Below are 26,707 nucleotides of genomic sequence, written 5' to 3'. Positions count from 1 at the left end.
CTGCATCAAAACAACAACAATATCACACAAAAGCCCTGTTCAGCATGTCTGACTCTTTCTGATTATCAGACCTATTTTGGTGCTGTATATTTATTTAGGCTTTAGATGGGGATGTTGGAAAATTTCAAGGACAATGAAGACAGAATGAATCCACTACGCTTCTCAAACAAACCTCTGAAAATCTTTCAAATATATGATGCTGCAAACTTTAGCTAATCCAGTCAACAGACTAAGTATAAAATTCAACTTGCACACTAAAAAGCATGTCCTCCCTGCTGAGATATGATCGCTCCTTCATCCAGTGCTGCATTCTTCACATGTACAAATGCCAAAGTCAAACATAAATCGAAGAAGTATGTTTAACTGTCAAACTCATATACAGACACGTGAGATTTACAATCGTAGACTGAGACAAGAGAAGAAAATACAGTAAAGAACAATCAGATCTGTTTCATGCTTCTCCTGAGTAAGGAACATATGAAACCAAAGAAAAATTGAATCAAGGTCAAAATATTTAATCTAAAGGTGCTGCAGTAACAACATATGGAAGCTTGTTTCCGCCAAATAAAAATAAATAAATAAATAAAAAAGATAATTACTTTTTATCTCGCAATTCTGACTTTTTCTCAGAATTGCATGATATAAACTCACAATTTTGAGTTATAAAGTCAGAATTGCGAGAAAAAAAGTCAGAATTGTGATGTATAACCTTCAGTTGCGAGAAAAGACAGAATTGCAAGGTATAAACTCGCAATTACGAGTTATAAAGTCAACATTGTCATATAAACTCACAATTGCGAGAAAAAAAAGTCAGAATTGTGAGAAAAAAAGTCGCAATTCTCTTTTTTTTTTTTTTTTTTTTATTCCATAGCGGAAACAAGCTTCCATAACAACGTCCACTAAAGGCCTATAAGAATCAAGCATGTCTAAATTACAAAAAAGTTAAAAAATTACCACTTTTACCACAGACAACAAAATGTCTCCAATACGAACATTGGGATTTATGCTCAACATGATAAAACATGTATTTACTTTCAAAAACTGGCTAACTACCTGAAAAAAAAAAAAAGTTTTTGAAAAAAGCTAAGAAAATTTTTTTTGTCAGAAATTGCTAGTAAGTTTCAAAACAATTACAAAGAAACTGCAAGTAACATCGAATAAAATGTGACATTTTGAAAGAAATTTTCTGCATTTTCTGGTAAAAAGTTCTTCAATAATTTTCTGTTTTATTTTTTACAGTGTAGTCTGGTCTTTCTGGAGAAGCTGTTGAGGAAGATTGTGTTTCTGGTTAAGCTAGTTAAGCGGAAACACCAGCATAACTAACCAACATTAAGCAGGACGACTCAAATATTGAATTAAACTTATAAATTTGCACATTCTGTTCATCTATTCTTAATTATTTAGTTTCTAGCCTCCAAACACAACATATGCAGGTATATCTAGCCTAAAAAGTTTAAAAGCTGCCTGAAGTAATTTATATTCAACACTCGCTCCTAAACGGCAACGCTTAAATGTCTTATAAAACAATCCAGAGCGAATGCAGCAACGCCAGTGTCCTTACGGCACAGTAAATCTCATCTAAAGACGAGAAAGGCACGGCATCATCGGCTAGGAAAAGACAACAGCCGAGTGTATTTCTGACAAACAGAGTCAAGCCATTATCCGAGCGAGGCCAAGAGACCACTTTAGCACTTTCAGAAACACCTCTAATAAATGACGGCAGACATCTTTGATTTGCTTGAAATTATGGTGAAAGCAGAGAGAGCAAAGTGTGCGGAGAGAGTGGCTGTTAGACTTCAGTTACTTTACGATGGAAAAGCTCGACAGCAGCCGGATGTGCCGAGATTTACAGAAGCGAGGCATTCAAACTCCTCCGGTCCAACCCAACTGAACTCTAAGAGACTTTATATAATACAACTTGTACAGCTTGTAAAGCTGAGATATGATGAAAACTGTACATGATCGCTGCTTCCTCCAGTGCTGTAATCTTCACATTTCCAAATGCCAAACATAAATAGCAAATTGAACACAGATGTGTAATTGTACAGACAGGCAGCATATGTGATTTACAACTGACTAAGAGGAAAAAGTACAGTAAAAAACATTGGCTAAAGAAATCTTTAATATCACAACTGGTTCTCCTCCTAGACAGCATTGAGATGAAATGGAGAGACTAGCTGGAACTCCATGTTTCTCCTGCATAAAGGATCCTAGTAATCTCACATAATGTCAAACTATGCTCAAAGATGCTAAGGTCTGCAATCAAAAGCCAGAGAACTCAATATGACCTCAGATATTTCTCATCAAATGCTGTTATCCACATTATTGTATAGCTCTAAACTCTTACTAGATGACAAGTAACACTTTACAATACTATTCAATTAGTTAATATTAGTTAAAGGGGACCATAATGCCCCTTTTACAAGATGTAATATAAGTCTCTGGTGTCCCCAGAATGTGTCTGTGAAGTTTCAGCTCAAAATACCCCACAGATCATTTATTATAGCTTGTCAAATTTGCTATTTGTGTGTGTCCCTTTAAATGCAAATGAGCTGCTGCTCCCGGCCCCCTTTCCAGAAGAGGGCGGAGCTTTAACAGCTCGTGCTTCGGTTGCTTAACAACAACAAAGCTGGAGAATCTCACGCAGCCAAAATGAGGATTGTCAGTAACGGTGTTCAGCCTTACATTGTTCAAACCGGAGTCGACACTGATGGAGAGACTCAGGAAGAAGTTACAACTTTTAGGATGAAACTGGACATTTCTGAATTGTTAGTGGATAAATTTATGTAGTTGCTGTGGAGTTGATTCAACTCATCCACTAGCATGTGCCGTCATGTTAATCTTTTGTGCAAATCCAGAATGAATTGACCCTCGTTTGTGAAGCAGTCCGGTGTAAAATGACGGCATGTCAACAACACTCTACTACAACAACTCTTCCTCTTCTCTAAAGCAGCCCAACATGGCCTCACCCCCTTTGTTGTGTGTTCTCGGGGGCGGGGTTTATGTCAATTTTACGGTTTGTGATGTCACCAACCCAGGAAGAAGCTTGTTGTAGTCCCTACCAGCCATTTGTTGTAGTCCTTAGAAAGCGATTTCTGTAAAAGAAAATATCTCCCTTTGCATTGAACTTTGAGCGTCGTAACTTTGCAGATGTTGTTTATGCTCAAACAGCAACATTACACACAAAGTTAAAAAAGAGAAATCATAATCAAGGACCCCTTTAAGTAAATAGTTAACTAATGTTAAAAAATGGAACTTTATTGTAAAATGTTACCATTTTTATTTATCAAACGGAATTTTAGGAGAATAGTTCACAGCGCATTAACTAATGTTAACAGATACTAATTTGATCTTAAAAATATACTGGTAAATGTTGAGATTAACATCAACTAAGAATAATAAATGCTGTAGAAGAACTGTTTATCGTTCGTTCATGCTAACTAATGTAGTTAACTAATGTTAACCAACAGAACCTTATTGTAAAGTGTTACAAATGTTTCTAAATCTCTTGGAGACCTCCGGTCTTTCTGTTTGTCATGTTGTTTGTGAATGACAGCCATGTAAACCAGCAGGTCTGTGTCGGGCTCTAAATGACATCTCATAGCATGTCCAAAATAAGCTGCCACTCAACTGAACTGATGTGAGCACACAGAAAATAAGATTATTCCCTGAGCCGATTAGATGTGTTCAGAAAGCATGTTGTGCCATTACAGTTGTAAGTTCAGCAGTATTTGAGAGAGACTGTGGCGCTGGCAGTGACACCCGAACGCTGCGATCACAGATGGCACATGGGAATCTGTGCCATACTGGCTGCTCATGACAGACCGACACCTGAGGCTTGTTTTACAGCCTTAAACCTTATGAACAAGCCTTCCGAATTGACCAGAATCCCTGATTCATTAGATCATCTGTTAATCTGCCGGATAATTTAACTAACAATAAACGTAAACTACAGAATTGTACCATGGTAAAGTCATATGTTGTGGATGTACCATGGTAATTTCATGTTTTTCTTTAAAGTGTCTTGGAATAACATCTCCAGGTTATATATATACATATATATGACATTATTTTCAAGACAATTAAGTAATTAATTGTCTGTCATTATTACAGTGCAGGCCTTTTTTTAAATTAGATTCTCATTAAAAGATTCTCAGAGTAAACAATAATTTCTTAGACAGTACAACAAATATCTACCATAAATCAAGCATTCTTGCATTAGTTCAGGCAGGCCTCACAGTCAAGCTCTGCTATCAGCTGATTCGCAAATTCCAACCCCACCCATATCAGCTGATCTGATTTCTATGGACTCAATTGGCAACTCTCAAATAAGGCACATTACTTAAAGGCAGCTTGCGACTCTCTGCTTGCTTGGCTGCTTCCACTGCATGCTGCTTGCAACCCTCCTCCTTAAACTTGTGTTTAACTTAATCAGTGTCATTCTGTTGTCATTGATGCGTGCTCTGTTCTCAATAGGGGAAACTGGCGGTTATGGTTGAAACTGGCGGTTATGGTAAGGGGCAGGACATTTCCCAAACACACTCAAAGCGCTTGACCAATCACAACACACTGGTCCAGCTGACCAATCGGAGCTCAGTGTGTTTTTCAGAAGGAGGGGCTTCACTTAGTAGAGCCCAAAAACAAAATCAAGAAAGTGCATGTGCATAATAGGTCCCTTTTACTAAAAAAAGATGGGATATTAACATGGTACATGCATATTAGTACCTTTTCTAAACTGAAGTAAGAGTTTCCCTTTGAATAATTCCAAAGTGAGTGTGTGTCCGCTGTGGTCTTCCATATGAACCAGCATCCCAGAGTTCTGCAGGGTTTTGAAGTTCATGGATAACACGTCTTTGTCCGCTGGATTGGCGCTGGGATCCGGCCTGTAGAGCAAGTGACCGCTGCCATCAAATCCGGCCACATCAGACCCTGAAAACACAAGAAGCACATCAACAGTGTTGACAGAAAATAACTCAAAGATCAGAGTGAAGAGGTCACGCTGAACTGGTCAGTCAAAATGGCTGATTTATGACACCTAATTTCAAGTTAACAAGGCTTGAACTTCATTCAGTAAATTAGTTTTTAATGAACTAAAATAAATTAAAGGGTTAGTTCACCCAAAAATGAAAATTCTGTCATTAATTACTCACCCTCATGTCGTTCTACACCCGTAAGACCTTCGTTAATCTTCGGAACGCAAATTAAGATATTTTTGATGAAATCCGATGGCTCAGTGAGGCCTGCATAGCCAGCAATGACATTTCCTCTCTCAAGATCCATTAATGTACTAAAAACATATTTAAATCGGTTCATGTGCGTACAGTGGTTCAATATTAATATTATAAAGCGACGAGAATATTTTTGGTGCGCCAAAAAAAACAAAATAACGACTTATATAGTGAGTAATAAATTACATTTTTTCATTTTTGGGTGAACTAACCCTTTAACAAGCAAGCCAACAAACAAATAATGAGTTAAAATATATAATAATCAACTAAATAAATAATGAACTTTGATAATAAATAAATAAATAAATAATGAACAATAATACATAAGTAAATAATAAGGAACTAAAATAAATAAATAAATATTCTGTGTGTGATGTTCAGATGTTTAGATATATTCTGGTGTGCCAGTTTAATGTTCAAAGTCAGTCAGTTTGACTTCCTGGAGAGTGAAACACCGGGACTCTGGGACACTTTTAAAACATTGATCTGTTTGTTTGAGTCAACAAACCCCTGACATTAAGTATTAAACTTTGTGTGTTATAATTAGTGCTGTATACAGCGTCTTTGTGTAGGTCTGTTGGCACTAATGTATTCAGGTACAGCTCAGCACCTTCACTGCTGTAAGTGGAGCAGAGAGAGTTTAAATTTGAGGTCAACACAAATGATGCAACTGGCTGACACTGGGCAGTCCCTGCAGGATCTGTTCAATAAATTATACATCTGTATGAATGGATGGAGAAAAAAACACTCAATCCCTAATGGTCTGCTATATTTATGAACATGGAAACAATCCAAACAGTGTGTTAATGCACTTGAGGCAAATAAACATTGTATATATGTTGACGGACTCTTATGCCCACAAGCCTTTGCTGACAGCTCTCAATGGCAGAACGGCTAAAGCCCTGCAGTTCTGCCCCATGTGATTTCAGGGACAATACGTCTCATTCGAAAAGAGCCACAGGACAAAAGCTGCCACACAGGACCTCTGTGAGACCAATCATATATCAGTGCGGTGGGCTGGCGTCTGATTGAGAGAGGGCCGGACACGCTCGTCTGCTCTTAGGAGATAACATATGACAACATATGAGTTAGTAACAAGTGTTGCTTAAGATTGACATCGAAAAAAAAGGAAACTGCACCAAACTGACATCAAAAATCAATGAGTCTTCCCAAACAGATTTCCTGAACACTCTCCCAATCTTCCATTGGCTGCATAAACAGATAGTCCCGCCACCAAACTCACTCTATTGGAGTTCAGAGTCAATGTTTTGAAAGTGTCACAGTGTTTCACTCTTCAAGAAGTGAAACTACTAATAGTTTATGCTTGATTAAGAACTCTTAAATATTATTAAATATTAATTAAATAAATAAATACATTTTCTAACATGAAAAGTTAAAAAATTGAAATGACATTTAAATGATAAATAAATAAATAGATGTTTTGACATGTTGGCATTTCATAACATGAAAGATTTTAAATCATATTTACATATTATATAATGTAAGATGTAAATAAAAATAAACCAATATCAAATATTATAAACCTATCCTTTTATAACATGAAAAATAAAATAATGAAATCATGTTTAAATGATAAATAAATTAAGTTTAAGCTTGATTGAAAACAGTAAACTGAGACAATCTGACATTTTATAACATGAAAGATTTTTAAATAATATATCAATGTTAAATAAATACATTTCATAACGTGAATGATTTTAAATCATATTTAAATATGAAATAAAATTAAGATTTTAAATTATATTTCAATAAATAAACAAATAAAACATAATTTCAAAGATTATAAACCATATTTAAATGATAAATAAATAAATAAATAGATGTTTTGACATTTCATAATATGAAAGATTTTAAATCGTATTTAAATATGAAATAATGTAAGATTTTAAATTATATTTAAATAAAAATAAAACATATCAAAGATTACAGTATAAAACATATTTAAATGATAAATACAAAAATGAATAATCCAATAAATAAACAAATATATTATAACATTTTATAACATGAAAAATTAAATAATGAAATCATGTTTAATAAATAAACAAATGTTTTGAATAAAAACAGTAAACTGAGACAATTTGGCATTTTATAACATGCAAGATTTTTAAATAATATTTCAATGTTATATAAATACATTTCATAACATGAAAGATTTTAAATCACATTTAAAAAAACCCATAATATTAAAGATTATAAACCATATTTAAATGATAAATAAAAAAATATATATAATTCAATAAACAAATACCTTTTATAACATGAAAAATTAAATAATGAAATATTTAAATGATGAATAAACTAAGTTTAAGATTAATTAAAAAGCTTGATTTGACATTTCATAACATGAAAGATGTTAAATGATATTTAAATGTTCAATACGTACTGTATTGGCATCCGTACGCTTCCAGCCTCAATCCCACCCTCCCGTTGGGGTTCCAGTCCAGCGGCAGTATTCTGAGATACTGAGCGATCACTGGATGCTGTAGTTTGTACATCACCACACTGTCGGCGTTGGAGTTCCCAGAAAAAGCCTAAAAATAAAAAGAACAACAGCGTTACGTGACCTTTCATGATATTTGTGCTTTGACATGATGCACTAATGCAGTTTTGCATATTTTATGGTTTCCCATTGGATCATAAATATGCAGAATGCTGATCCTGAACTCAGGTGGCAGGTGGGTTCACATATGACGAGATGACACCAGTCTATAACTTAAGTTCTACTTAATACGAGCCAAGACCCCGTGAAGACCGGAGCGATTCGACATCACCATGGGTCAATGAGCAGAAACATCCAGCACTCAGCCACTATATTAAAGGAAATCAATACAGGCACTTTTTGTCCAGTAACATCCAGATACTAACCTGCTGAACAAAACTGCTGATCTCACAACTAAGACAGGATGATTAGGCTGGTCTATGCCTAGTCGACTCATCGGTCAGACCAGCTTAAACCAGCTAACACCCACACAGCACCTCAGGCGGTTTTTATAATCAGGATATTTTCCAGCTAAGGTCCTGCTAGCCATTTTAAGAGGCAAACGGAGGCAACAAGTAGAGTTATTGTGGATTATTTTGCAGGGAGGAACGTTCATTTTGTCCTTATATCTGTCAGAGATGTGTGCAATTTGGACTTTCTTAGCTCAGAGTAATTCCGAGCTGAGTAGCGTTCTCAGTGCCTTTGAAGGGATCAGCCGTCTGGTGGAGTGGAGCGTTAAGCCGAACAAATTGCTCTGTTTCCTGCTGAGGAGGCGCATCTCATTTGCTCTAAAGTGGCCTGTGAAATATATCAAGAGTCAAGGTGCAAATCCTCCACCGGTAGGAGCGACAAGTTCTCGCACTCAGAAAAGGGAAAAAAGACGCTCATATCCTAAACTCTAAGTGCTTCTGAAGACAGACGGAATCGTGACTAACGGTTCTCACCGTATACTGCTGCTGTTCTCAACAGGCTTTATGCCGAATGTCACATGAAGAAAAAGAAAAACAGGACTCATCGCATTCGCTTGTCAGGGAAAGTGTTAAGGGCAGTGTGAACTGACGGCGATATCTACAGACTTTTAAGGTAATCAGCCTACCTAGCTAGTTCTATTTATTCTTGGCATTTTATGTTTTTTTTAAATATCTAAATGTTAGTGAGAAGAAATAAAATAAAAAAACTTTTAGATATCAATCTGAATATGCGATAGACATCGGTTATGCTCATCTTTGCTCGCTCCTTTAAAGGTACCTTGAGTAAAACGACTCTATATTTAATGAAGCACATACAAGAGACCTGAATCAGAAGAGATGCGACCTGTTTTACAGAATACATACGTTTAATAACCCCAACTGATGGATCGAGATGCAAAAATGGGTCTCAGGCCTGTTCGATGGGTCATAAAAACTAGATGTAAATAATAATAATATGCAACTAATCATAATCACGAATGCACTACTGTTCAAAAGTTTGGGAAATTAATTTAAGAAATTAGTACTTTTATTCAGGAGGATGCATTGCATTGATCACAAGTAAATGCATTTATAATGTTTCAAAAGATTTCTATTTCAAATAAATGCTGTTCTTTTGAACTTTCTATTCATTAAAGAATCTTGAAAAAGAACATGCATCAGTTTTCACAAAAATATGAAGCGGCACAACTGTTTTCAACATTATAATAATAATAAATGTTTCTTGAGCAGCAAATCAGCATATTAGAATGATTTCTGAAGGATCATGTGACACTGAAGCAGGGCTCTGAACCGGTTCAAGGAACGAAAACGAAAACCAGAAACGAACTAAATTTTGACGTAACCAGAAACGGAAATGAAATCAAATTTAATCGTTCTGAACAGAAACGCTAATTTGAAATGGCCATTAACCGGTTAATAACGCTATTTTATCGTTCTGTTCAGGGCTTGACATTAACACCCCAAATGCGGGTAGATTTCAGCTGTGGCGGGTAAGACAGCCACCCCCACTAGCCACTTTGGCGGGTTGAATATAATTTCAGCCTACAGTCAAATAAAAGGTTGCTAAGCTCGTTGTAGCACAAAATTACAATCCGATCACAATTCGTTATCGATTAACTTGCAGTTAGTGAAGGCGGGATCGGCGGAATTGCACTGAATGACACACAACAGAAGCGCTCTCTCTCTCTGTCGCGCGCGATCAGATCTCCTTGCGCCTGAATAGTCAAATACACACACACAGATGTCAAAATGTCCATCGTGTGGAGTATCTTGCATGGATACAGTTGGTTATGGCTTAAGTGTAAGTAAACAGGTGGGTAAAAACTGGATAAGTGTCAGTATATTATGTACATGCATTCAGCAGCCCAATTAAATATCTGTATGTCATTAATGTTAATCAAACAAAGATGTTAAATGAAACCTACTGTATCTGAAATAAGAGTTTAGGCTATTTAATGTACTATTGTATTTGTAATTTGCTAATTTGCTTCTTTGTTCTTTTTATATAGCCTAACAAAAATAACTTATACAATTATAAAATTTATCATATTATGGTCATATTACCCACCCCTTGCCCAACCGCACATACCAGCTAATATATCATGTAGTCTTGATTTGGGTGGTCAATCTGCATTTGAAAGTTTGAAAGGGTTTTAAATCTAGCTAATCGAGTAAAATGACTCAAAATCAAGTAATTTTTAGCATGCCAAAGTCAACTTTAATCATATAAAATGTAATTTCCCAACAGCAAAATTGTGGCCAGTGAAAATCTGAGTGGCTTGTAACTTTGGAAAACCACTAGCCACAGTGGCTGGTGAGCAAAAAAGTTAATGTCAAGCCCTGGTTCTGTTTAATATTTAGATTTGTGTGTGAAACGCCCGCGCTCAGGCTCTACAATGAGTGAAATGCCCGCGCTGACGCGCTCAAGCTCAGCTGTCAAGTCATCATAGGTTAGGTAAGTCACAATGGCAATGCCCTGGCATTATTTTTTCCGATGATATATGTCACCAACCGTCAAGCATGAGGCCTACATTTAAGTGAAAATGAATGTCAAGTAGGCTAATATGCAGCTTGTTGTGCGTTTTGAAACCAGCGAAAATTGCAGGATATGTAGAACATAAGTTCACATCACGCACCTTCAGTGCTTCTGTGAACGGAGAAAACAGAATAAAACTATAGGCTACATGCGCACACAAATTCTTGCATTGCTTAGCTGATATCGCAGCCTGTTAAATAATTAAAATAAAATACAATCAACCAAACATATAAAAGGTTACACTGCTCAATTCAGTTCTGTGATGCAATCTGCCGTTTACCACCCGTGACCACCGCCTGACTGTGCTGTTATGTGAAGGATGATGTCGATAATGCGAGTGAAGTACAACGCTTACATAATAAATAATAGTTCGTCTCAAAAATGGAAACAGTGACAAATGAGAAAGATAGGCTTCAGATTCACTTTAAATTAATTCGTTTTGCATCTTATTTAGTTTTATTTCTAGTAAATAAACCTGTTTCTCACCTTGAATAAAGCACTAGAGAATTAAAAAAAAAAAAAAATTGTTTTGGCTTGACGTATAGCCTGAGTAGGCCAACTGTTAACTTTAGAGGTTTTGTGGTAAAATAAAATAGGGCAGTTTTGTTCATAATTTATGTTTACAAACATTATAATTATATTATATATTATATATAGGCTAGGCTATTTGTAAACATTTTATTTTATTTACAGATAAATTACATTATTTCTGAATGTAATAATAAAATGCGACGTATACGCGACTTATCTTTTTTCCTCTCAGGAATAGCGTCAGTATTTTTTTAACCATGCAGCAAACATTTTAAAAATTCCTGAAAAAATACTTTATAAACCGTTGATAGTTTTTCCTTTCGTTTAATAGGTTTACATTTGGACAGAATCTTGTTACAAAAGATAATTGTAGGCCTATTGGCTAAGACGGCAAATACTCTCTGTTTTTTAATAAATAAAATGCTGTACGTAGCCTATTATTATTATTATTATTATTATTATTAAGTAGGCTACATGCAAACAAAAAAAAAAGTTCAAAAATAACGTTGTTAACCGTTATTTTTTCTAAACAAACCAGTTTCGGAACGTTAATAATACAGAAAGAACTCTGGAACAGAAACGTTAAAATTCCGATTTTGCTCGGAGTGAAACGATTGAATTTTTTTTTTTTTTTCCGTTTTTAAGCCCTGCACTGAAGACTGGAGTAATGATGCTGAAAATTCAGCTTTGATCACAGGAATAAATTACATTTTACTATATATATTCAAATAAAAAAACGATTATATAAATTCAATAAATTCAGCACAAAAACATAAATAAAGTCTTATCTTTGCAACAGTAGACAAGTTAGGATGCTCAAATAAATATAAATAAATGCTAATTCTTTGACATTTTTGTACATGATCTACTGTTGATGAATTATGACAATGTTTACTTTATGGTGTTTATACTGTAATAAATATATTACAGTACAAATCAGTTGGTTGTACAAAATAGTACAGTACAGTACAAAATAGATGGTTGTAAGAGTGCGTAATTTATCTACCTTATATGTTTGTATTTCATGCTTGTTTGTATTTATAAAATCTCATTTTTTTTCTGGTTATTGTTGGTATTTCGGTAAAAAAATAAACTGTATCTGACATTTTGAGTCAATGTTTAGAATATACATAATTCCATAATTATTAAATAAATACAGTTTGAAACACATATTTAAAATTCTATAGTGTACTTTTGTACTCAAATAAATTAAATAATGTCTCCTCGTATCCCTTTATTAATGAAAAAAGTTATTTGATAAATTTTCATTACACCCCTAAAGTTCTTTAAAGGGGTCCTATAACGCCCCTTTCACAAGATGTAATATAAGTCTCTGGTGTCCCCAGAATGTGTCTGTGAAGTTTCAGCTCAAAATACCCCACAGATCATTTATTATAGCTTGTCAAATTTGCCCCTATTTGGGTGTGAGCAAAAACACAGCGTTTTTGTGTGTCAATTTAAATGCAAATGAGCTGCTGCTCCCGGCCCCCTTTCCAGAAGAGGGCGGAGCTTTAACAGCTCGTGCTTTGGTTGCTCAACAACAACAAAGCTGGAGAGTCTCACGCAGCCAAAATGAGGATTGTCAGTAACGGTGTTCAGCCTTACATTGTTCAAACCGGAGTCGGACACTGATGGAGAGACTCAGGAAGAAGTTACAACTTTTAGAATGAAGCTGGACGTTTCTGAATTGTTAGTGGATAAATTTATGTAGTTGCTGTGGAGTTGATTCATCCACTAGCATGTGCCGTCATGTTAATCTTTTGTGCAAATCCAGTGTTGTATTGACCCTCGTTTGTATTTTGATTTCCCATCACTTTGCAGATGTTGTTTATGCTCTAACAGCAACATTACACACAAAAGTTAAAAAAGTGAAATCATAATCAACCACCCCTTTAATTGCTCCTAAATTTTCCAAATTTAAAAAAAGACTCAAGCCTCACACTTACTAAAATCTATAGCTGCTTAAGGTTTTATCTTGTCAAAGCAAGTTTTTCCTCCATCTCAGGTGAAGCTGCACAGCACCGAGGAATTAAACCCTTACCCCGATACTATCTTCCTGTCGGTATGGTCTCCAATTATGGCCTGTGTCACTGAACATGAGGAGGTAGCGTGTGACCCAATCAGAGCTCCCGTATCGGCCCTGGGTGGCGATAGCTGTAATCTCCGTCCGCTGCTCCAGCTTGATTTCCAGCCACTGATACTTATTAGAGTCCAGCGGAGACCAGCCTCCGGCACCTGCAGGACACAAGAGACAAATGAAGCGCTGGCCTGAGCTGAAGGTCTCACATGTCACATACTGCATTATGGTCCGAGCTGCATGGATTGCATCACACGCTGTTCATAAATGATGCAGGGATTTATTGGGAGAAAACAACAGCTGCCTTCTTAGGAAGCATGCAAACTGAAACGGGACCCTTATAAGTGACCGATTTGAGACGCTCTATATAGACACTTATGAGAAGTGCACAGACTCATCAAACTATTCAAGTCATTTCAATACATATATACACACACACACATTCTATATACATAAATAAATAAATATACAATACAGTACAAAACCTTTTTCCCAATTTTTCCTTCATTATGTTCACTTATCAACACATCTTAATGAGGATAAAGCCGTTCCACTGAACAAATCCTGTTAAAAACCTGCTTGTAGTCTAACAACCAGTTCATTAGATTAGTTTATAATTTTGATCTTTTCATTTGTGAAATTCTCTTTGTCCCTTTTAATATCCCATCTAAGCCATCGCATTATGGTTTTAAAACAATAGTTCGCACAAAAATGAAAATGTTGTTATCATTTACTTGTTTACTTTCTCTCTTCCATGGAGGACAAATGAGAATTTTGTTTTGACACATAAAATGAAAATGCATTGGAACGGAGGCAGTCAATCTCCAAAAATGACAAAAAAGCATGACAAGTAGCATAAAAGTCTCTGTGGAATATTTTTTGGTGTCCTTGTATATACAGAAATGTCAACATGCACATATCTCCTTTTGTGCTCAGAGAAGAAGTCATATAGGTTTAAAACAACAAGTAAATGACGACAGAATTTTATTTACTTTAACTATCCTTTTACACTGAAAAAAAATTGGTGTGTATTTCCTTAGAAACAATTTTCACTCAGAAATAGCTAGTAAATTTCAGAAATAATTACAAAAGAAATGGCAAGTGACAAATCAAACATGAAATTTTGAAGTAGAATAATAATAATTTACTGTTTTATTTACAATAAACATGCACAATATTAATAATGGTAACACTTTAGTTTAAGGTGTATTTCTCACTATGAACTAGTTGCTTATTATCATGCATGTTACTAGGATATTGGCTGTTTATTAATACTCATAAAGCACATATTAATGCCTTATTCTGCATGACCATATTCTACATCCCATAATCCTACCCAATACCTAAACTTAACTTAACTATTAATAAGCAGTAATTAGGAGTTTATTGAGGAAAAAGTCGTAGCTAATAGTTAGTTAATAGTGAGAATTGGACACTAAACTAAAGTGTGACCATAATAATTTTCTGTTTTATTTACAATGTCGAAAAATATTTTCTTTTTTTTTCTTTTTTTTTTTTTTTTACAGTGTAGGGTTTGCAGTTAAAAACCTTTGTGCTAGCAAACTGTCTAACAGGCGGTTACTGTGAACACCATTAATATTCTGAGCCCATCAGAACCGAGTCCATTTACCTACAGCAGACCCATAAATACTGACACAAATAAGCCTGAAAATCTCAGTCAAATCCCTCTTAAGTAGCTGCATTTGTGAGGCCACCCATAGTGCCATGCGGCATCTCTATGCCTCATGCCGCAGATGTGGATCCTTCTACCTCAGCGGCGCAGGGTAAATCAGATAAGACGGCATCATAAATGGTACCTGTCTGTCGTAAATCATGATAAAATTACCTAACGGTGGGGCACTGAGGTGGGCCGCGCTGTGAGAAGCAGCCGAGAACGACACCTGCTCGGGACAAGAGCCGTGGCACATTGGCAGCAGAGGAAGTGAAAATGCTGAATGCGGCCAAAGATGGATGCCAGATGGATAGAGTGATCAGACAGGTGGAGCCCAGTGAACCCAAATTGAGCCGTGCAGTGTATCTCGCTCATAATCAGGACAGCCAAATCGAAGATGGGGATATTCTAGACAGCATTGGGACCTACTTACACTACAGAAAAGCCAATGTTTATACCCAGAGAACCATTTTAATGCTCACAGTTTGCTCAGAAGGGTTAATGGAGTTATGCTTCACTGAAGTATCAACACTGTCTCAGATGTTACTCCTCTAATTCCTCAGAAGAAATAAATATAGACACATTTAACCTGTGATACTCTAAAAAGCATAAAAATACACACCAGATAATTAATTACAAAATAACTGATTATTAATTTTATATATATATATATATTAATGTACTGAATATATATATATATATATATATATATATATATATATATATATATATATAATTAGTACTGTCAAAGTTAGTGCGTTAACATATGCGGTTAATTTTTTTCAGTTTAAATCATTAAAAATATTAAACAATTAATGCAGCATCCGTTTTTTTCCGTCTTAATTTGGCTAGCATTTCATTATATTATTGTGCTCTTACTATACTTTAGGTTGTTTCTACATTAATTAGGAGAGTAACTTTGAAATTATTGGTTGGATGGTAAACGTTGGTGGACAGACATTTTTAGGTCTCTCCAGAGATGCTCAATTGGGTTTAAGTCAGGGCTCTGGCTGGGCCATTCAAGAACAGTCACGGAGTTGTTGTAAAGCCACTCCTTCGTTATTTTAGCTGTGTGCTTAGGGTCATTGTCTTGTTGGAAGGTAAACCTTCGGCCCAGTCTGAGCTCCTGAGCACTCTGGAGAAGGTTTTCGTCCAGAATATCCCTGTACTTGGCCGCATTCATCTTTTCCTCGATTGCAACCAGTCGTCCTGTCCCTGCAGCTGAAAAACACCCCCACAGCATGATGCTGCCACCACCATGCTTCACTGTTGGGACTGTATTGGACAGGTGATGAGCAGTGCCTGGTTTTCTCCACACATACCGCTTAGAATTAAGGCCAAAAAGTTCTATCTTGGTCTCATCAGACCAGAGAATCTTATTTCTCACCATCTTGGAGTCCTTCAGGTGTTTTTTCATGTGTCTTGCACTGAGGAGAGGCTTCCGTCGGGCCACTCTGCCATAAAGCCCCGACTGGTGGAGGGCTGCAGTGATGGTTGACTTTCTACAACTTTCTCCCATCTCCCGACTGCATCTCTGGAGCTCAGCCACAGTGATCTTTGGGTTCTTCTTTACCTCTCTCACCAAGGCTCTTCTCCCCCGATAGCTCAGTTTGGCCGGACGGCCAGCTCTAGGAAGGGTTCTGGTCGTCCCAAACGTCTTCCATTTAAGGATTATGGAGGCCACTGTGCTCTTAGGATCCTTAAGTGCAGCAGAAATTTTTTTGTAACCTTGGCCAGATCTGTGCCTTGCCACAATTCTGTCTCTGAGCTCTTCAGGCAGTTCCTTTGACCTCATGATTCTCATTTGCTCTGACATGCACTGTGAGCTGTAAGGTCTTATATAGACAGGTGTGTGGCTTTCCTAATCAAGTCCAATCAGTATAATCAAACACAGCTGGACTCAAATGAAGGTGTAGAACCATCTCAAGGATGCTCAGAAGAAATGGACAGCACCTGAGTTAAATATATGAGTGTCACAGCAAAGGGTCTGAATACTTAGGACCATGTGATATTTCAGTTTTTCTTTTTTAATAAATCTGCAAAAATGTCAACAATTCTGTGTTTTTCTGTCAATATGGGGTGCTGTGTGTACATTAATGAGGAAAAAAAATGAACTTAAATGATTTTAGCAAATGGCTGCAATATAACAAAGAGTGAAAAATTTAAGGGGGTCTGACAACTTTCCGTACCCACTGTAAATATTCAAGCGCAAGAAGGTGCAAAAGAGGATTCAATTCATCACTTGCGTGCTTATTGGAATGGTTTGTGTGCAATACTGAATTGAGCTCTCTTTCACGTCTTCTTGCACTTGAAAGTACAAAAAATATTATCAAAAAATACCCGTCTCGGCATACTTATACTCGTCTTTTAATGTTTTAAATTTATATTAGTTAGGCTATTAGTTTTAGCTGTGGTATTGAAATTGGAATAGAGAATATATATTAGGGCTGTCACTAACGATTATTTTGGTAATTGAGTAGTTGTTCAAACCAACCGCCAACCGAGGGAGTACCGGCACTTTCAAGCATTACCTTTATGAGTACAAACTAATTGGCAGATCAAAGTTTGGTTAGACTTGTTGTGCAGTCCTGTTGAATCATATTGTCATGCTCACCGTGTTCACTAAAACAAAACAAAACAAAACCTGAGTAGCATAACTAGCCTATTTTAGTATTTAGGGCAGTGGCAACAAAAAGCAGAGCTAAATATGTGCATCAGAAGACACTGACATGGCCACTGAAATGTGCAGATGCTTGACCTCGGCTCATTACTGAGAGCCAAACGGAGGGGCGGACAGCCGGAAGAATGTTTATACTGACACAAAGCCTGCAGACCGGAGTGTGCTTAGAATTCAAACCAGCATCCAGAAAGTAGCTTTGTCCTTAATATCATGGAAAAGGGACAGCAGTATGTATGATCGATTGCAGAGTGTTTCTCTAAAAGGTTTCTAAAGCCCTGAGCTCCTGTTGTCTCAGTGCTGGCGGAGCAGAGCATTCAGGAATCAGGCTCAGCTGGATGCTTGCACATCTCAGAAAAATACAAAGAAAAGGTTTCTGTGTTTAAGTTATATTGCAGGTTCAACCTGAAATGACACTCACATTCTATTTCACTTTAGTGAAGCAGGCATATTTCCAGAAAGAAAAGGGGAAGGTGGGAATGAACTGGAATGTCTAAAAAGATTGACTTGCATTCAGATTAATAAACAATAATATAATATAAATATAAAGTAATGCTAATAGATACACAGACACGCTGCTGTGAGCATGTAAGATATGCTGCTGCTGCATAAATAGACATACAGAAATCCCGTAGCAGATCTAGGCAGGTGGAGCTGGGGAGGTGGAGGGTTTCAGAGGACCAGCTTACAACAAACACTGAACCAGACTATTTAAATGATGATGTAATGATGTAATTGCTTGCAGAATGCATGTAAAGGACCAATCAGCCTGCGCCCTCTAGAATTTCATGACTGAACTAGATATTTATATATTTATTTGCATAGAATATATAATATTAATATATATGTGAATTATATATATATATATATATATATATACATTTTAAATTTCATAATTTAACATATGTAAGCATATATACCAGGAATAAATAAAACAAACATTAACAGAAATAAAACCTAAAACATGTAAACTTATTTTATTTCAGATAGTTGCCTATATTAATAACAGTAAATTATGTAAGTAACTAACCCTAAACCAAACCCTAACTGTATAGTAAGTACATGTAGTTAATTAATATTACTCAGTACTTATTTGAGTAAGTACAACGTAACTATGTCACCTTAAAATAAAGTGTAACTTCATTTTCTTCCAATTAAAGTTGAAGTACTACAATAACTACAACTACATAAACTAAAAACTAAAAATTTATTTAAAAAAATAGACATTTAAAAATATATCAAAAATGACAAAAACACAACAAAATTAAAATTTATTACTAACATTAAAATGAAAACAGAAAATATAAAAATAAAATCTAATTTAAAATGTTAACAAAAACTATAATAGTGTATTACTGATACTAAAATAACACTGATATATACATAAAAAATTTATATTTCAAAATTAAACATCATCGAGTATATCCAATCGGGTGAAACATTACAAAAATTGCCACTGTTGTCAATTCCATTTCTTAGGGCTTTTTTCATTGTGTTTCCATTAAAACTGAATTACCCATCCTAACGACCTCTTACACGGCCCTCATTAAAGAATAATAGCCTAATTCTGAATAAGCTCCATCTCTGCTCAGCTGTCACACTGAATGAAGCAAAAGTCGGACGTTCATTGCACTTTTTCTGACCGGAGCGGACAAAACCGTTCCTCCAAATGAACAAAGTGATTAAGGTTAATCAGGGGTCGTTGAGGAGGGCAGCCGACCGGTGGTCTGACACTCATTTAAATGACCATTTCATCATATTATAACACCTGGACCAACACCCGAAAACGTCAGCGACATTTAATCTGTAAGAAACAGACAAAATAGTGACTTGAATGGCTTATTATAAGCTAATCTGTGACCTACATCAAACCATTTGGATTGGGACTGATAATTTGGAAAAATCTCATTTTAGATTTCCACAAATAATATTATGCAGCACAACTGTTTTCTACGGAGCCCCGCACATGACATGCAAGAAAAAAAAGTAAATTGTGTGCACGATTTACTATTTCTTTCCCTCAATTTGCTAAATCGTGCGTACGATTTACTAATTTGTTCCCTCAATTTGCTAAATCATGCACACGATTTACTATTTAGTTCCCTCGATTTGCTAAATCGTGCACACAGTTTACTATTTAGTTCCCTTGATTTGCTAAATCATGTGCACTATTTACTATTCAGTTCCCTCGATTTGCTAAATCGTGCACACGATTTACTATTTCGTTCCCTTGATTTGCTAAATCATGTGCACTATTTACTATTTAGTTCCCTCGATTTGCTAAATCGTGCATACGATTTACTAATTTGTTCCCTCGATTTGCTAAATCATGCACACGATTTACTATTTCGTTCCCTCTAATCAAACACATCGAAATCGAGCAAATCGAGGGAATGAAATAGTAAATCATGCGTCATGTGTGGGGCTCCGTAGTTTTCAACATTGATAATAATAAATGTTTCTTCAGCAGCACATCAGCATTTTAGAATGATTTCTGAAGGATCATGAGAAGTCTGGATTTTGAAATATACATATATTCAGATCAAAATGTAATATTTCACAATATTACTGTTTTTCCTGTATTTTTGATCAAATAAATGGAGCCTTATTGAGCAAAAGAGACTTCAAAAACATCAACAAAATCCCAAACGTTTGAACCTATTGTATGTAGGTTTTTTCTCTTCACATGAGAACATTTTGCATTACAGTAATGACATTCACCCAAATGTTTATTTCCTGTGGTGCAGTAAACATTAATGACAAACAGAAGAAATATATTACCAGCTAACAGGATTTAAGAAAGTTGAAACAAGTTCAGCAAAGCAAACAGTGCTCCGACGAAGAGCAGACGTCTGTCTAATGAACTGGCCAGAATCTCATCTATTATTTACCACGTTTCCACCTGCAAGTGCCAAGGGACAAAAGCTAGTTTGGAGCGGGACGGGATCAGCAGAAATGTCTGATGAAAGTAGAAGCGACTTTTATAACGTTGAGCAGGCATGATTGTAGTGCTTTTGATGAAGCTAATGTAACACAAATAGATCTGGAAATCTGCCACCTGCATGATTTTTTTCTTGACTCGAGTGAAAAAGACCAAGGTAACAAGAGGATATGAAGTTAAATAACTTCTTTCTGGTTAATTGCATCTGCTGAGTTTATCTGAAAGGATTCTAATTAGAATTTCATACGGATCTAATTTGCTCTTTTTCACACTGATTGCAGATCTAAATGCCAGACTGTTTAATCCGCATGTTGAAAGCAAAACATGTGAAAGAGTAAATTATAGTTATTATCATTTGGCCACGCACTAAAAATTCACATGAATAGCTGTTTTCACACAATGCAAAATGAAATACACTCAGTTTTCCTTATGAACACATGACGTTAAAGAGAAAACGTCTGGCTTTCAAATTACTGACTGCGTTATATAGTTCTTTTGCTTCAATATATTAATGGCCTCGTAAGTATGGTTGTTATATCCTGGGGATAAAATCTAAAAGTAGTAGCGGCTATCATGAGAAACACAATCACATTTGCATTCTAATTAAACCCTCCGTGCAGTATTCATATCTGCAACGTGGTGAGGAACAATTACACCTGCTGATAGGCTAACAGCTGACGATTTAAACGACAGCTAATGGCGCCCGTAATGATACAAACACAGTGGAACGTTTCTGAGAAATCCAGCGCTCTTCACAGCAAGAGCCTGCGGCGGTCAGGGAATTAGCACAAGCTGCCGTATAAATGAGAACGCTTTGCTTATTTATCCCATGATTCAAAGAGCTTTGCTCTGATATCCCGGCAGGTTTGTGCAATGAAATACAGCATGTAATCCGGCTTGCGATTGGAAGCATTCTAACGGGAAAAATACCACAAATGGACGTCTCACAAATTCATTATTGGTCTAATAATGTTGTTTGAACTAGAATGCAGCTGCTGAGGGCTTAAAATGTTTAGAAGCTATCAAGAGATTCATTAAATGGAAAGCCTAAAAAATTCTCTGTGTATATAATTCCCATATTGTGATCTTTGTGATCTTCTGAACCTCCTATAATGTGCATCCTTGAGAATTTTTCAGCTGTTTTCTGGTCCAGTGGGTGAAAATGGTGCATCTGATCACTTCTGAGTACACTTCTCCTCAGCAACACATATGATTTGAAGAATCATTCATGTCTGAACACAAATGGTGTGACTAATTCTGCCACCGTACAGAATAGAACAAAGCACTAAAATACTCATAAACGTCCTACGGCACAACCAATGAAGAACGAATGCAGAACGATTCCCAAGCGACTCTTATTAGCCATTTATTTGAACTGAATCAAAAACACATGTGAATCATTTGGAACCGATACTGAATTAATCTGACTCACTTACTGAACCACTTACTGAATGTCCAATTCAAAATATTGTTCACTGAGACTTAAATCAGTGCAGATACTCATAGGTTGTTCATATCAATTACATAAAATACACACCCACACACACAGATTAAAATGTGACAAGATTTCTCGTCGAATTGAAAAGCTGTCTCGTGATATTGCCATGACGGAGTGTAAGAGTGAAATTAGGATAGAATATGCCACCGCTACGTTTACATTACTGTCACTGTCGTTTTGCTTTTTATAGAAATAAAAACTATTTAATTCAGTTGGATAACAGTTGCTTCAATCCCATCCAGCTCATCCAACACAAGCTGCAGAGTCGTACGTAGTGCAGCAGGAATCAGAGTTCACTGATCATGTGACGAGAGTAAGTGACGAGATGACTGACGAGACCATGGTGGAGGATTCGTTGCACAACAGAGGCTAAGCATCTGACTGTCACGATCACCGTCTGTTCCTGTCAGTTCCTGGACTCCATTTCCCATAATCCTCCCTGCCAATCACAAGCACACTCTACACCAATCACCAATTGCCACACACACCTGTAGATCATTACCTGGACTATAAAAGACTTACACACACACCACCTCATGGCGAAGTCTTGTTAACTGTTGTTGCAATTCTGAGCGTTTATTTCCTGTCTGCCTGTCTGTTCCTGTTACTGCCTGTTACCCGTGATCGACCCGTTGCTGCCTGCCTTTGATCCTTGCCTGGTATTCTGTTCTGTGAGTGATATCTGCCTGTCCTGACCATTGCCTGTATCCTGACTACGATTCTGTCTGTCCCTTGCTGTTCCTGTTTGTTCCCGTTTGACCCTGCCTGTACGACCACGTCCTTTTATAATAAAGCTTGCAAATGGATCTCTGCCTGAGTCTCGCTTCGTTACACTGACAAATGTCTTATCTTATCACAGAGTATGTGCAATTGTGAAAGCGAAAGTAAAACGCGAGCACGCATTCAAACGCGATTTCAATACCCTGCATTTTGAAAACGCCACCCTGATGCATGCAAATATCTCCCAATATAAAAACTATCTTAGGCTGGGTTGTGTAGTTGTTACCATCTCTCAGCTCTGTATCATGCTTGAAGAAAAAATTGGTCTCTATTTGCATTTTGAATATTGATAGAGTACTTTTATTATGGTTGCACTTATTGTTTGCACTTAATAAGACTAAGAGAACTGTTTTTCATTTTTATTTATTCTGTTTTTATTTCTATGATCAGTTTGTGGAAAGGGGCTCAGTTAGGAGGTCAAAAGTTGTAGAAGCACATAAATCATGTACAGTAAGGTCTGAAGAAACTCGTATGAAATCATACAGGAGAGAAGCCAGTCAGTTGAGCTTGTGGTAAAACCTTTTTCTTTTTTTCTTTTGCTTATTGTTGTCTTTTACTGTATATGATAATTCATACTCAGAAAGTAGAACTGAAATGACATTCATTACAAGATGATTAAAGTTAAAACATCTCAAATGCACCTGCAGACTATTTTTCTAGTCATGTATTTCGTGATTGAGGATTTCTTTAAAATACTGTGTAAAAATCTCGTCTCGTTTTTGTGAACTCAATCTCGTGTCTCATCTCGTCTCGTCACACCCCTAATATATGCACATACACACACAGAAATACCCACATACACAATATAAATTAAACAAAGATCAACTGCATTTATGTCACCTCTGTGTAATATTATAAAGTCTGTGTAAACTTATCTTGCAATTATGTTAACAAGTTACCATGGTTAACACAAGTGATACTGAGTAAGAATTAGTTTACAGGTATGTGGCATCAAAAATGTGAAAGATACTCCAAATTTGAGGCATTTAGTAGCAACTAAACTAGACATCCAGAACTATATATTCTGTGAAATCATTCAATTTCTATCTGATTCGTTCCATCTGTTCTGTGAAACCTGAAATTATCTTATCATCTGAAGAGTGAATGCAATCATAAACGTGTTTCTTATTTACAATTATTTATTCCCCAAAAATGTTAAAAGAATTGTTTAGGAACGAAAATCGATACGAGGAATCAGTCCCAGAATTGCTAAATTCCTTACGTTTCCCATCTCTAGTCCCCAGACATCCCATCAGCCATCACTCCACGCACGGCCTGTCGACTTCATTGTCTAGACACTAGATGTTTGTCTTCTTCTGTAAGTACTTCAGGCTAAATTAAATGCCAAGATATTTGTGGCTCTATCAGAAGCAAGAGAGATTTCAGAAAATCAATACAAAACTTAAACCAGCACCATATAGGACTCGGACTAAAGGTCAAACTGGGTGGCACGTAAAAGTTGGAAGCATGTGGAAAATAACAAATAGTTTGAGATTCCTCAGGGCTGATGTCTGGATCAGGTCAACAAACACTTACTGTGAAGTCGAAAGTGTTTGGAATCTCAAACCACACGCACAGAAGGTGCCAGAAAGATGCAAGCCAAACAAGTCACAAATGTTTTAAAGGGATTTTTCATCCCAGAATAAATATTCTGTCATCATTTACTCACCCTCTTGTCGTCCCAAACCTGGTTGACTTTCTTTTTTGTGTGGAACACAAAATGTTGATATGTTGAGAAACATTTCAGTGTTTTTTGTACATAAAATAAAAGTCAGTTGGGTCTGACAGTATTCTCCAAAATTTCTTCTTTGATGGTAAATGATCACACAACTTTTGACTAAACAATCCATTTAAAGCAAATTGGTGAAATGATTGGATTGTGAAAAGTGTGCTTGATGTATGGTTTTCAGTAAAATCTGATTTGAAATTACACAGATTGTAAAAAGCGCTATACAAAGGAAATTAAGTTTGTTAGGTTTAAAATGACAGAAAACCATGATAAACAGTAGAGCACGCCGTTAGCTATGCCAAGGTCATGAGCATATGCTTCTAAATGACAGATAGAAACAATCTGAACTGTTGTTGGTCTCTTTACATTTCAGTCAGATGGTCTCTTCTAGTCTAAGGGCGTTTTCACACCTGGCTCGTTTGGAGCATTTGTTTCAGAACCTGGTGCGTTTTCTCCGTTAGTTCAGTTCGTTTAGGCATATGTGAACATGGCAATCATCCTCGGATCCACACCAAAACAATTTCTCCAAGATCCCCTGAATGAGGTGGTCACGGCCAGATTGAAAACGAACTCTGGAGTGGTACGGTTGAGGTGAGAAAGCAATCCGAGCCAACAGACCAACAAACCATGCGGTATCATAATTCATAATGGGAAATGTGTTGTATAAAAAGCAACAGTATTTGATTCTGTCTATTACCTTTCATACAGTGTGTAATATAGCTGTTTGTAAATGTAAAAGGTCTGCAAAGTTTTAAAGTTATTGTCTCCTAAATGAAAGAATTGATTCTGAGCTGCCGAAACGAGTCATCAGTAATTCCAGTCTCACTTCCTGCTCAAACCTATGTAGGTTTGTAACATTTGCATAATTCCAACTTATGGCCTTCATTGGCTGCCCACGAACAACGTCTACTTTGTCCCAACCTCAAACACTGTAGTTGTAGCTGAGACTGGAAGAGTTTGGTTTGTGTTGTTGAGAAGACGCAGTTTTCTGTACTGCAGATCCACTCTGCGTGCACTTTAAAAGGATGAGGACTTGAATTGATATGGTAAAACCAACACATCATTACTGTTCGTATCACTGTGTATCAAGTGCTGAAGAAGTTTTGGAAAGGCGGGGTTTAGAAATCTGTTGTGAGAAAAAAGGTGAAGCTGCAATGTATTTTATGAGAAAACTAAAGTGTTTTTTGATCTTGGATAGCATAATAGGGGCACTTCAAATGAAAAACCAACAAATGTGAAGTGTCACAGGAAATGTCGATTTAGAAACAATAAAGAAACATGCATGAATGTGAAAATAAAGAGCAGAATGTGTTTAATGTTAAAACGGGTTGTTCACTCTTCTTGACGGAATAAATTTTGTATCTTTAATAAGAATCAATTTATATTTAATTCATACAGTAAGGGCTATGCAGTGTTTTATTTTTTATACTTATTTCGGTAACACTTGAGAATAATGGTCCATCATTAATAAGTAACTATGCAGGAAGTAATGAAGGACAAATCAGTAGTACTGCTTTAACACTTCAGCTACTACTATTAAATAATATAGAAACAAGCTTAACTAATCAGTAAGTAATATCAAATTTAGGACTAAGATAGTTCCTTTTTAGCTAATCAGTAATTACAGAATGAGACTGGCATCATTAAGAGCTAATAGGTAACTTTGACAAATTATAAAGAATTACTAATTAATTAATAATCACAACATTAAAGTGTCTGAGATGTGAGCAATTATATTTTTTTACTCTCAACGTGGTTATGAAATTCATCATTAATTACTCAACTGTTACCTAGTCACTATGCAGGAACTACTAGCGATCTGGACCATTATTTTAAAGTGAAAAACTTGTTTATAATAATGGTCCAGATCAATAGTAGTTCTTGAAGATTGTCCTTTTTTACTCGGAACATGGTCATAAAATGCATCACTTATTACTCAAGTACCTAGTCACTCTTCAAGAAGTACTAGTGATCTGGACCACTATTTTAAAGTGAAAAAGATGTATTCAGAGTAAAACGTCAGAGTATTACGTCTCAGACACACGAAAATGTCCTTTATAATTTG

The 26,707-nt window shown here is 36.2% G+C and overlaps 1 protein-coding gene across 3 annotated transcripts in view; it reads right to left on the bottom strand.

Annotated features, from left to right (window-relative positions):
• The window catches only part of cntnap3 (contactin associated protein family member 3), a 122,765-nt gene that overhangs the window by 67,911 nt on the left and 28,147 nt on the right, over nt 1-26,707 (bottom strand). For all 3 annotated transcript variants that reach the window (XM_051909751.1, XM_051909753.1, XM_051909754.1), the window contains exons 3-5: nt 13,310-13,503; nt 7,636-7,783; nt 4,726-4,929 (exon numbers count right to left, since the gene is read on the bottom strand). In XM_051909751.1, the coding sequence (XP_051765711.1) occupies nt 4,726-4,929; nt 7,636-7,783; nt 13,310-13,503 (546 nt within the window). The remainder of the gene's footprint in view (nt 1-4,725; nt 4,930-7,635; nt 7,784-13,309; nt 13,504-26,707) is intronic.

The sequence above is a fragment of the Ctenopharyngodon idella genome, chromosome 10 (genome assembly GCF_019924925.1).
Source record: "Ctenopharyngodon idella isolate HZGC_01 chromosome 10, HZGC01, whole genome shotgun sequence".
Classification (NCBI taxonomy): Eukaryota; Metazoa; Chordata; class Actinopteri; order Cypriniformes; family Xenocyprididae; genus Ctenopharyngodon; species Ctenopharyngodon idella.
The sequence above is the reverse complement of the archived record's forward strand: the minus strand, read 5'-3'. Positions and strand labels throughout refer to the sequence as shown.